This window comes from Pygocentrus nattereri, chromosome 19 (genome assembly GCF_015220715.1).
Source record: "Pygocentrus nattereri isolate fPygNat1 chromosome 19, fPygNat1.pri, whole genome shotgun sequence".
NCBI lineage: Eukaryota > Metazoa > Chordata > Actinopteri > Characiformes > Serrasalmidae > Pygocentrus > Pygocentrus nattereri.
This window is the reverse complement of record NC_051229.1, coordinates 37,149,533-37,161,482: the sequence shown is the minus strand read 5'-3', so window position 1 is coordinate 37,161,482 and position 11,950 is coordinate 37,149,533. Positions and strand designations below refer to the sequence as shown.

General features: G+C 40.5%; 2 protein-coding genes across 2 annotated transcripts; both read left to right on the top strand.

The window, feature by feature from the left end:
- The first annotated feature begins 2,181 nt into the window (after positions 1-2,181).
- Positions 2,182-3,156, top strand: LOC108424027 (claudin-4-like). The gene has a single exon (XM_017691769.2). It carries the CDS (start codon positions 2,236-2,238, stop codon positions 2,869-2,871), a length of 636 nt encoding a protein of 211 aa, XP_017547258.1. The 5' UTR covers positions 2,182-2,235; the 3' UTR covers positions 2,872-3,156.
- Positions 3,157-10,698: 7,542 nt separating this feature from the next.
- On the top strand, positions 10,699-11,855 carry cldnf (claudin f). Its single transcript, XM_017691768.2, has one exon. It carries the CDS (start codon positions 10,797-10,799, stop codon positions 11,544-11,546), a length of 750 nt encoding a protein of 249 aa, XP_017547257.2. The 5' UTR covers positions 10,699-10,796; the 3' UTR covers positions 11,547-11,855.
- Positions 11,856-11,950: the final 95 nt, after the last annotated feature.

The following is an 11,950-nucleotide window of genomic DNA, read 5'->3' as shown; positions in this document are numbered from 1 at the left end:
ATCTATCCGGAGGTTAAGCCAACCTGTCCCCGCTGCGACGAGGACCCGGCCACCCTCTCTCATATGTTTTGGTCTTGCCGCAAACTGGGGAGATTCTGGGATTTTGGATACTCTACACTTTCAACAGTCTTTAATAAACATCTGAGCCCTCTATTAGCTATTTTTAGTATTTACATCGGCAGTACTCGGTTGAATTCTCGAGAATTAGAATCAATAGCTTTTGCTCTGTTATTGGCAAGGCGGAGAATTCTTATAAGCTGGAAGTCTCGCTCTCCTCCCTCTCATTCCCTCTGGCTAAAAGATGTTGTTTTCTTTTTGCGCCTCGAGAAGATCAAGTTTAGTTTGAGGGGTTCAGTGGACAACTTTTATAGGTGCTGGTCACCTTTCATCTCCTTTTTCAGGTCCCTCCCGCAGCCGCAGCTTCCTGCGGAGGACTTTGGTACTCCCCCCTCTTGAACATGCAATAGTCCCAAGCCCCCCCCCCTTTATTTATTTATTTATTTATTTTACATTTATGTTTCACTGTTTTCATTTCTCTATTTTCCTTTCATATTATTTTATTTGCATATTGATTCACGATTATAAGGCTGTACTTTGTAATTGTTGTAATTTTTAATTTTTTTTTTTCTTTCTTTGTATTTGTGTTGTAAGACCTGTAAAAAAGCAATAAAAAAAAAAATTTAAATGATACTTAGCACCATGAAAGCATTCTTCAGATTGATGGAGAAAGTGCTACAGATGGTTCTATATGGAACATTTTTGAAAATGGTTCCATATATCACCAAAAAGGCTACTTCAATTGTTAAAAGTTTGTATTGTAGCAATAGCAGAACCCTTTTTGGTGCTGTATAGAACCACATGCAACACATTCTCCATCTGGCAAACCCTTTTAAAAAACAAAGTACCTTTTAATCATGCAAAGCCTTCTTTGAGTGTTTATGGTTCTATACAGAACCATTGTCTTTACTAAAGAACCCATAAAGAGCCCTCTTTTATAGGCGTATAGTGGAAGGCCTTGACAGAAGAGGAGAAGCTGTTACTGCAGTACACACTAACTATTAAAAGCCTTGAAGTTAAGGTGTGAAGTTAAAGTAGACTTCGGGGAGAACAAATTTACAACCAACATCTTCCTCTTCTCAACCCACTTGATCCAGATAGGGTCACAGTTGCAATAGGAAAAGCAACTTCTCCTGCAACTTCCAGCTCATTCTGGGGAATCCAGAGCCATTGCCAGGCCAACTTGGAAGTATAATCCACCCAGCAAGTCCTGGGATGACCTCAGAGTTTCGTCCCAGCCAGCCGTGCCTGGTAAACCTTAAACAGGAGGCGGCTTGAGGGCATCCTAATCAGATGCCTGAACCACCTCAACTGGCTCCTCTCAATATGAAGTAGTAGCAGCTCTATGGCTGTACCACTGTGACAAAGGTAAAAATGCTGGTCCAAACGGTGTATATTGGTAGAAAAAGCCTCTTTTCAAATATGAGGCCTTCTGAATATTCATTGCATTGTAAGTCCGTTTGCAATGCTATATCGCTTTCTCAGTTATTATGGAATCACTGACAGCTCTGTTCACCATTTAAAGTTATTTTTAAAGCTTACTATAAATTGTTTGACAGCTATCGAATAATATGATCATATTAAAATCATTTTAAACCAAATTCAGTTTTGCATTATTGAAAATGGTGAGTTTAAACTTTTACATGGTACCATGAATTTTCTTGAGTCTTGCGTACAGTTTTTTGAGAAGATTTGAAGGGATATTTTTCCACACCTCCAAAGTTCAGTCTTAGAAGTTGGAAGTTGGTTTAGCATTTTCAACTTCTCACCATCCAAGTAAGCCCAAACACACTCGGTGATGTGGAGGACTCTTTTGGGGTAGTCCGTCCACTGTTCTGAGGACACCAGCAGCTTCCACCAGTAATGATTCCACACTTTGGAAATAGATCCAGAAATGAAATCATGTGCCTGTAAGTCAGCTGACCTTGAGATTTTGACTTTTTCTTTGTCAGCGCTCTCTGAGGTCATCCGGGCTGTGTTTGTGTTGTACACATACTCCTTCAGAACCATGTGGGTTCCAGTATCGGGTAGCAGCAATCGAGCAAGACGATGCAAGACGATGCAAGACGATGCAAGCTATAAATACCGAAGACCTGCTGAGTGCACATCTTTTGCTATCTGAAGGAGGTTCTTCATGCATTCTCTTTGCTGTGCTGGGTTGTAGAAAGTGAAAAGAACATGGCGTCTCAAGGAATTCAGCTCATCGGCATTGTTGCGGCCTTGCTGGGCTGGCTGGGGTCCATCGTCAGCTGCGGTCTGCCTCAATGGAGAGTCACGGCCTTTGTCGGCCCCAACATTGTGACTGCGCAGATCATCTGGGAGGGAATCTGGATGAGCTGCGTTGTCCAGAGTACTGGGCAGATGCAGTGCAAGGTCTATGACTCCATGCTGGCCCTCAGCTCAGACCTGCAGGCCGCCAGGGCCATGATCATCATCTCTATCTTGGCTGGCATCTTTGGGATTGTGATGTCCATGGCTGGAGGCAAGTGCACCAACTGTATTGAGGACGTGCGCAGCAAAGCCATGGCGTGCATCACAGCTGGAGTCCTGTTCGTAATCGCCGGCTTGCTGTGTCTGATCCCTGTCTCGTGGTCAGCTCATACCATCATCTCAGACTTCTACAACCCCATGATGTCCGAGGCGCAGCGGAGGGAGCTGGGGACATCTCTCTACATTGGCTGGGCGTCTGCTGGTCTGTTGATGATGGGTGGAGGACTTCTGTGCTGGAATTGTCCTCCAAAGGAGCAGCAGCGCATCTACAACCCCAAATTCTCACCTGTCAGATCTACCGTCACTTCTAGGGAATACGTCTGAGAGACTGGAACATCCATATTAGTTCACTGACTTTCTATGTTCAACATGGAAAATCCAAATCACTGTAAATCTATAATTCATGTTGTTTAGCTTGGCTGAAACCTCAAAACTGGGATGACTAATTAGACCAACTACTGGAGAAGTGCATGAAAATGCCGTATGTCAATTATCTTTTTTCAGCAGTTGATTAAAGCACTCCAAGTGCATCTCCCTATCACTGTTGTCGGATCAAAACTTTGCATCTCCAAAATGGTAAGTTTATAGGAGAAGGAAAAAAACCTACTCTACTTTCAATGAAAGTCAATGGAACCAGACATTTTTTCAGAGTCATTTTGGCCCGTTTCTTTTGGTCCATTTATCATGAAATTTACATACAGTATAATGAGCTACAGGAATTTTCAAATTATGTCAAAAAATGAAACACAGCAAAAATGGAGATACGACGTTTTGTTCCAGTAGTAGCAACATGCTAAATGAGAAGTGACATCTGCCAGGGGTTCCTCAAGAACTTGACTGCCTGCCCTGTGAATGGAAGCGAAAAAACAACAGGTGCCTCACTCTTATATCACGAATCAGACTTCTGTGTGACTTTTATATAATACTGGCTCAAATGCATGATGGCAGGATTCACTGTTCATGTAATGAGCCCATCCCAAACTAGTGGTTCTGTCATATAATGGGGCAAAATGTGTTAAATTGACTCCAATTTAGGATATAATCCTTTAAATGTCCAGGGCCCACTGGTGGACCAGCTGAACAATTAGCATTATTATACAAAAAGTCTTGGAATTCAACAGATTAAGGAAAAATGACCATATAGCTTTTAATAATAGTCTGTCAGAACAAAACCATGTATCTCCATTTTTGTTGTTTTCTATTTTTTTAACAGAATTTGAAAAGGCCATATTTTCACTATGCTCAAATTTTATGACAAATGGAGGAATAGAAATGCTCTAAAATGTATTGATAAAAAATATTTTGCACCATCTTCCTTTCACAGTTGAGAATGTTTTCGAGAATGTCTCGAAAAGTCTCAAAACGTTGTAAAGTTACTGTTATGGAGATAAAACATTTTGCCATGACAGCAATGGTATAGAAATGTAAAGTCCTCCATTTAAAGAACCAGGAGGTTTGGTACACTATCGCTGAAAAGGCACTTTTCACATGGATAATCTACAGTCTTAAAAATTATGGTTCTATACAGCAGCAAAAAAAGGGTTCTTCTGTTGTTTCAAGCTCAACATCATAATAACAGAAGAACCACTGGTGCTATATAGATTATTCATAATAATAATCCACACTCTTAAAAAAGACGGTTGTTCAAGGGTCAAGAAAAAAGGTTCTGTAGAGCATCAAAAAGGGTTCTTCTATTATTGCAAGCTTGACATTGTAACAATAGAACCATTTGGTGCTGCATAGAACCATCTACAGCACCTTCCCCATCGATCTGAAGAACCCTTTCTCCATGCAAAGAACCTATTAATCATGCAGTCTTTCTCTACTAAAGAACCCTGGAAGAACTATCATTTTAAGAGTGTCTGTAAGTGAATATACAGTAATGACTAGATTTACATTCATAAACTAGATATCAAATTGCATGTTTGATGTTTTCTTCAGTACTTCAAGTATTGAACAGCGAAATATTTCAGGCTATTAATGACAAAGTGTTAATGTTTATGTATGAGGTTATTAGCCTTGAGATTTAATCGTCACATTTAATGAAATACATAAAAGGCATACTGACTATTTGTACTGATATACTGATTTATTACTTATCATTTCATTCTCTGTGTTAAGCTTTTATAGGAAAATTGATTTTATATTAGTTAATTATTGATTCCAAACATTCAAATAATAGTACATACTAAAATATCACTAAAACAGAAATGAACGCCTGAAAAACTGTCCTTCTCCTTACTTTTGTATCCCGACTGACAATAAATGTGTATAAACACTGCGATGCTGACTGTTTGTGTTCTGAATGAATGACCTATATATAGACTTGTATGTAAACTGTCTCTATCGTGTAGCTTTGCAAGGCTGATCTGTGCCAGTAAAGAAAAAAAAATGTATTTTGTAAAATTCATCATTTTGCTGAAGCATTTCTTCAAAGATTTCTTTGCTGATGGCTTTCCTTTCTCACGTCGGTCACTCTGGGCGGTAGGCTGACCTTATCTTGAGATTCTGGTTTCTGTGTTTGTTGTGAGAGCGTGACTGTAAATAAACTCTGACGAAGGTGTGGATTCAGTTCTCAAGACGACATGCTGTGCCTAAGAAAAGCGCCTTATTGGCCAAAGACAACTGTTGCACCATTGCTTACAGTATTGCAACACCAATATTTAGACCTAATTCAGGCATAGCAAGTACAGACTGCAGTGCTTGATTTGCTGTTTGCATCCATGCGTGGCGGCTTTGCTCCGTTTGACGGAGTTGACTTGTGATGTGTAAATAAATACGGTGATGTTTTGTCTTCGTAGAGTTTGTCTGTCTGTAGACCGCCTGCTCTTGTTTGCTCCAGTGCTCCAGTGTCCTGTTTGTCCAGCATGGGACTGTGCACACATGGCTGAATCTCAGAAGGCTATTTATTAGACATGTGATGCACTTTATAGGTGCAGTAGCAGGTATTTTAATATGTGGCGTGGTATCTAGGGAACAGGGAGCCTTTTGAGATTCAGCCAGGCTTTTGATTAGGACAGCATTATTTTGAATGAAACAGCTTTATTGTAAGCAGAGCTGGCTGTAGAGACTGTAGAGAGTGTTTTCGTACAGCAAATAAATTGCAGGCTTTGGGTGATTCAAATGTACAGTGTGAGGTTTCACCAAAGAAAAATATTTCTAATATTGCACAGTGTATGCCTGGTTTATGCTTCAGTGATGGTTTAGCCAGATAGTCACAATAGTCACAGTTTTGGGCCGATTCTGGCTTTTTAGTCCCACAACGGGGAAATTTCACCTCCGCATTTAACCCATCTATGCAATGAAACACCACATACACACTAGTGAACACACACACACACACACACTCACTAGGGGGCAGTGAGCACACTTTCTGCTCTACAATGCAGGGGCGTGGCTAAAATAGGGTTCCACCTACAGACTAAAACTCTTTTTGTGTTGGTAATGAATTGAAAACATGGGACAGCAGTTTTTATTCAACTAATGATAAATGTAAATCGTTCAATGTGACTTTAATAGGAAAAAAATATTTTAAATATTTTAAAAATGCAATAAATTGTTTAAGTATTTCTTTCCCAACTGTAAGTTTAGGGGTTAGGGTTCAGGACAGACACTCGCCAATGGAACAAACTCTATAAATTATGTTTTATGTATATTTTAGCTGATTACTATCTCTATTAACATATTGGGTTTAAATAGATCAGAACATATATAATTATAAATATTTAAGGTACATAGAACCAAATACAACACATTCTCTGTCAAGAACCAGACATATTAAAAGTTTTGTTTCACTGAATACAGTTGATAGAAGAGCAAAAATTGGTAGAATTTTTTTGTTTGTTTATTTGTTTATTTTATTTGTTTATTGTTTTATTTCATTGTTTAGTTTGGAGATTTTCAATGTAACTGAAGAATCTGAACTGTGAGCCAATGACAGCTCTCAAAAGGCCGTTTGGAGGCAATAAGTTGTTTTATTAACCTGATACCAACTATGCAAATGTTGTTGTGCAGCCATTAAGAACAGCATCACAAGTATCTGTGTCGTTTGTGAACTCCTGCAGAACCTCATTATCTTCAGTATCTCAATGAAAGGACAGAACCAGAAAGAAATATTTCAGAATTAATCCACTGATAAAATTACACTATTGTATTACATTAATAACAAAATACTGGTGACACTTTTTTGTGAATGTCACATTTGTAAGCATCTATAAGCACATTTATAGCATGTTATAATGCCTTCATAAGCATTATAAACATGATTATAAACATTGCTAAAAAATGCACTGGATTACACTGGATTATACTTTATAACCATGTTTATTATACTTTATGAATTGTTAATATAATGCATTTTAAGTAGTGCTGATAACATGTAATACTGTCAGTGCCAAAGAAGTCAGTCCCAGCTTGGAGAGCATAAAGTAAAGACAAATACCAAGCTAACGGTGGTGAACATTAACAGTGGTGAACATTAACAGTGGTGAACATTAACAGTGGTGCACATTAACAGTGGTGAACATTAACAGTGGTGAACATTAACAGTGGTGAACATTAACAGTGGTGTACATTGACTTTCCCACATTGGGTAAAACACTGATGGCACCTCTAGTTTAAACTCTGACATTTGAAGCCTGTAATGAGCTTTATTGTGTTTTAGTGTTTCAGTAAATCCTTCAGTAAATACTTCAACTTGAAGCCTCTCTTAACACTGGAGGAGGCTTTAGTCCAGCACGCTTCACTTTACTTAGACGGACAAATACAACTTATGAGCTCTTATAATTTGTTATGAACAGTACTTATAATGCTCTCTATGTTAACAATTCATAAGGCATAATAAGCATGATTATAACATGTAATGCATTTTTATAAACATTTATAGCCATGTTTATAATGCCTTATGAAGGCATTGTAACATGTTATGAATGTGTTTATAGATGCTTACAAAGGTGACATTCATAGAAAGTGTTACCAAAATACTCATATTAATAGATTTGCTACTTTAACTCTTCACTGTAGAGGTCCAGGAATCACTCTCGACTACCAGGCACCCACTGTGTTTAGACTGGATTCATATCTCCTACCATGAATGTTCACCTAATGACTCATTTCTGTTGCGCAATCACCTGCAATAGTCTTACTTTAGTTTCAGTATCGCTGTAATCTTCTGATCACAAACACATCACCAAAAATGTCCCTGTGACGACTTACTAGGACTTTGTTAGGTGACATGACCCCTGAGTTATTCCTTTCCTGTACGGCTATTTGAGAACAATGTTTTGTTGCGTCTCCATCCACAACATGCTTTGTGATCTGTATGGCTGCCGGTTGGCAGTGTTTACAACTTCCAACTTCATTTTTCACTGCAGAAATGAAGCATAAATACTTTTTCGCTGTTGTCGGAAGAAACCTTGTATATCCAAAGTGGTGACTTTACAGGAGATGGAAAAAACTCACTTTACTTTTAATGTAAGTCAATGGAACCAGACGTCTTTACAAGTCATTTTGGACCGTTTATTTTGGTCGATTCATCATGAAATTTACAGACAATGTAAAGGATAACAGGTTTTTTTCAAAGCATGTTAAAAACTGAAAAGCGTCAAAAATGGAGATATGAGGTTTTGTCACCACAGCAGTACTATACTTCTATAACATGTTTCATATAATATACTAGTGAGAAGAGAAGCAAATACTGTGTAAGGCTGCCTTCACAGGAAACCCAGGCATAAGCACTGAATTATGTATTTATAAAGCAGTAATTGAGTACTTATGGACTGTTTATGCCACTAATCACAAAATGGAATGATATAAGTGGCACTGTATTGACATGAGAGGCCTTAAACTAAAGCAAACATTTGTCCCACTTACAACACTGCTTTGAAGCGTATGAGGGCCCCTTATGGGCCTCATACTTCAATATCTTCCTAAGTTTGTTCTTAAATGTGTTCTTGAATGAAGGTCCTAAGAAAAAGCGTACGTCTGAGTGTGTGTAGATTCTGTTCTTACCTAAGAACAAATCCCAGAGAAGAGAATGGCAGAATGGCAGAATCTTCGTCAAAACTGCGTAAGTGGGTGTTTAAGAAGAAATTTCTTCTTAACCCTTAGAAACCTAAAATATTGGGTCATTTCTGATCAAAAATTTACCCAGCGCCTGCTAAATTTTGTATCTTTTTAATTATAGAGGTCTTGAAAACAAGTTGCACCTCAGAAACCTTTTCAGAAATGGTCAGTCTGGAGTGTCTCTGAGCTGAAAGTGCAGTCATTTTGATGGCGATTCATTCTGTTGGTTATTATGAGTAAAAATAAACAGCTTAAGGTGGACGTGTTTTTATTGGTTTCCTGTCCTCTTGGTTTCAGGCTCAGTTCAAAAACTCTGGTTCACAGCAAGACAGGCTTCATTTTTAATTACAAACTGAGCTGCATATTTAATATCAGATACTTTTAATACTCAGCATCAATGTAAACTGAAAGCCCTTTGTTTATAATATGAGGTTAAAGGCAGAGATGTACAACCCCAATTCCAATGAAGTTGGGACGTTGTGTAAAACAAATAAAAACAGAATACAATGATTTGCAAATCCTTTTCAACCTATATTCAATTGAATACACTACAAAGACACGATATTTAATGTTCAAATGGATAAACTTTATTGTTTTTTGCAAATATTCACTAATTTTGAATTTGATGCCTGCAACATGTTCCATAGAAGTTGGGACAGGGGGTGTTTACCACTGTGTTACATCACCTTTCCTTTAACACTCAATAAGCGTTTGGGAACTGAGGACACTGATTGTTGAAGCTTTGTAGGTGGAATTCTTTCCCATTCCTGCTTGATGTCCAGCTTCAGCTGCTCAGCAGTCCGGGGGGCTCCACTGTCGTATTTTGTGCTTCATAATGCGCCACACATTTTCAATGGGAGACGGTCTGGACTGCAGGCAGGCCAGTCTAGTACCCGCACTCTTTTACTACGAAGCCACGCTGTTGTAACACGTGCAGAATGTGGCTTGGCGTCGTCTTGCTGAAATAAGCAGGACGTCCCTGAAAAAGACGCTGCTTGGATGGCAGCAGATGTTGCTCCAAAACCTGTATGTACCTTTCAGCATTAATGGGGCCTTCACAGATGTGCAGGTTACCCCTGCCATGGGCACTAACACCCCCCACACCATCAGAGATGCTGGCTTTTGAACTTTGCGCTGAAAACAATCCAGACAGTCCTTTTCCTCTTTGGCCCGGAGGACACGACGTCCATGATTTCCAGAAACAGTGTGAAATGTGGACGCGTCAGACCACAGGACACTTTTCCACTCTGCGTCAGTCCATCTCAGATGAGCTCGGCCCAGAGAAGCCGGCGGTGTTTCTGGGTGGTGTTGATATGTGGCTTCGCTTTGCATGGCAGAGTTTTAACCTGCACTTGTAGATGGAGCGACGAACTGTGTTCACTGACAGTGGTTTTCCGAAGTGTTCCTGAGCCCATGTGGGAATATCCAGTTACAGAATGATCAGTTTTTAATGCAGTGCCGCCTGAGAGATCGAAGGTCACAGGCATTCAGTGTTGGTTTTCTGCCTTGCTGCCTTGGGTGAATTTCTGACAAAAATTACTCTCTGATGCTGACGTCACAACTCGATGACATCATGCTTGCTAGTTAGGGGGGGTCTGCTGAACGTCCTGATATGTGGATCATGTTTGTACCTTAAACTGTTCTGAAGTTATGAAGGCTAGAAGTGACCAACAGTACTCAACAGTAACAAATCATAAAACATGTGACCTGACATGACTTGTTTATATGCTCAAGTATTGCATTACAAATACCTGCTTCAATGTTTATACATGTGTTATGAAACCACTATGCCTTCAAATTAAGCATGACCAAGCTATTTTGTAATGTGAAACAATCTTGGACCACTTTTACCACCAAGGTAGTGGGCAGCTGCTGTTTTCAAATGCTGCTAAATAGTTGATATGCTAATGCTAGCAGTGGTGGCAACTGTTTGCATATGCAGTAGTATTTGCCTTAGTCAAAGCAGACTGGGGGTGGGGGGGGGGGGGGGGGGGTGTGAGTGTGTTTTTATTCAGACATATGCTGACAGTCTCTACGAGGAACTTGCAGAATCTGGCTGGTCTGGAAGAACTGGCTTCTCCCGTGAAAGTCCTCCTCTAACAGGCCAGCACTTCCTGCTTGTCGCTCAGACGTGACAGAGCGAGGAGCCTCAGTCGCAGCAGCTCTCGGTCTCAGACGGCTTCGGGATGGGTAGGATCGCCAAGGAGGTGGCGGGTCAGACCCTCTGCTTCATCGGTTTTGTGGGCACGTGCCTCACCTGTGGCATCCCCATGTGGCGCGTGACCAACTACATTGGCGCCAACATCGTGACAGGCCAGATCATCTGGGACGGCCTGTGGATGAACTGCGTGATGCAGAGCACGGGCCAGATGCAGTGCAAGCTACAGTCCTCCATCATGACCCTGACCCAGGACCTGCAAGCCGCCCGCGCACTCACTGTCATCTCCATACTGATCAGCTTCATCGGGGTGCTCTTGACGTTCATCGGTGGCCGATGCAGCAGCTGCCTGAAGAACGAGTCCTCCATGGCAAAACTGGTCATCCTGGGAGGTATCCTCTGCATCGTGGCCGCTGTGGTCTGTGTAATCCCTGTAAGCTGGTCAGCAGCCGTCACCATCTCCGATTACCAGAATCCTCTCATACCGACCACACAGAAGAGGGAGATAGGAGGCTGCGTATACATCGGCTGGGGCACCGCAGTCATTCTTCTTATTGGAGGGATCATCTTGTGTACCTCTTGTCCACCAAGAGAAGACATGTACCCAAATAATCCAAACATGTATCCCTACCAAGGGCCTATGATGGGGCCAGCGGGACCCTACATGCCGGTCAAAACATATGCGCCCAGCGTTGTGTATACAGGGACTGGAACTTATGTTCCCAACAAGCCATATGCGGCTCCAACGTACTCAGCCGTACCAGGACAATATCGATAAGCCACAGACATTACATGGATTCTTGTTGCTGTAAACAATGTTCCAACCTGATAACGTTTGTACAGTTGTTTAGTAGCTTTTATGAAGTTCATTTTCCTGATGGTCAGGCTGCGAAGGCCTGCAGAGTGTTTGTTTGTAAATTTAAGCACATTAAACAGATTAAAAGGCTGATTCATATGTAGGTTTGTGCTCTGATGTTATTGTGCTCATTTTCATTGTTGCTAGCTGTAAAAAATGCTTTTGGTGGAAAAGGTGTTCTCTCCCAGACTGGGGGCATCATTTGTCAATAAAGAACATTTTGCATTATAATTTTGTGTGCATGTTTTCTTCAGTTATTTTTCAGTCCAATGACATTTTTTTACCCAATAATTCTGCCCAGTTCACTTGCAATGTGGTTTGACGTA

Coding starts and splice junctions, on each gene's coding strand:
- LOC108424027 (XM_017691769.2), top strand. CDS start 2,236: ATGGCGTCTCAAGGAATTCAGCTCATCGGCATTGTTGCGGCCTTGCTG.
- cldnf (XM_017691768.2), top strand. CDS start 10,797: ATGGGTAGGATCGCCAAGGAGGTGGCGGGTCAGACCCTCTGCTTCATC.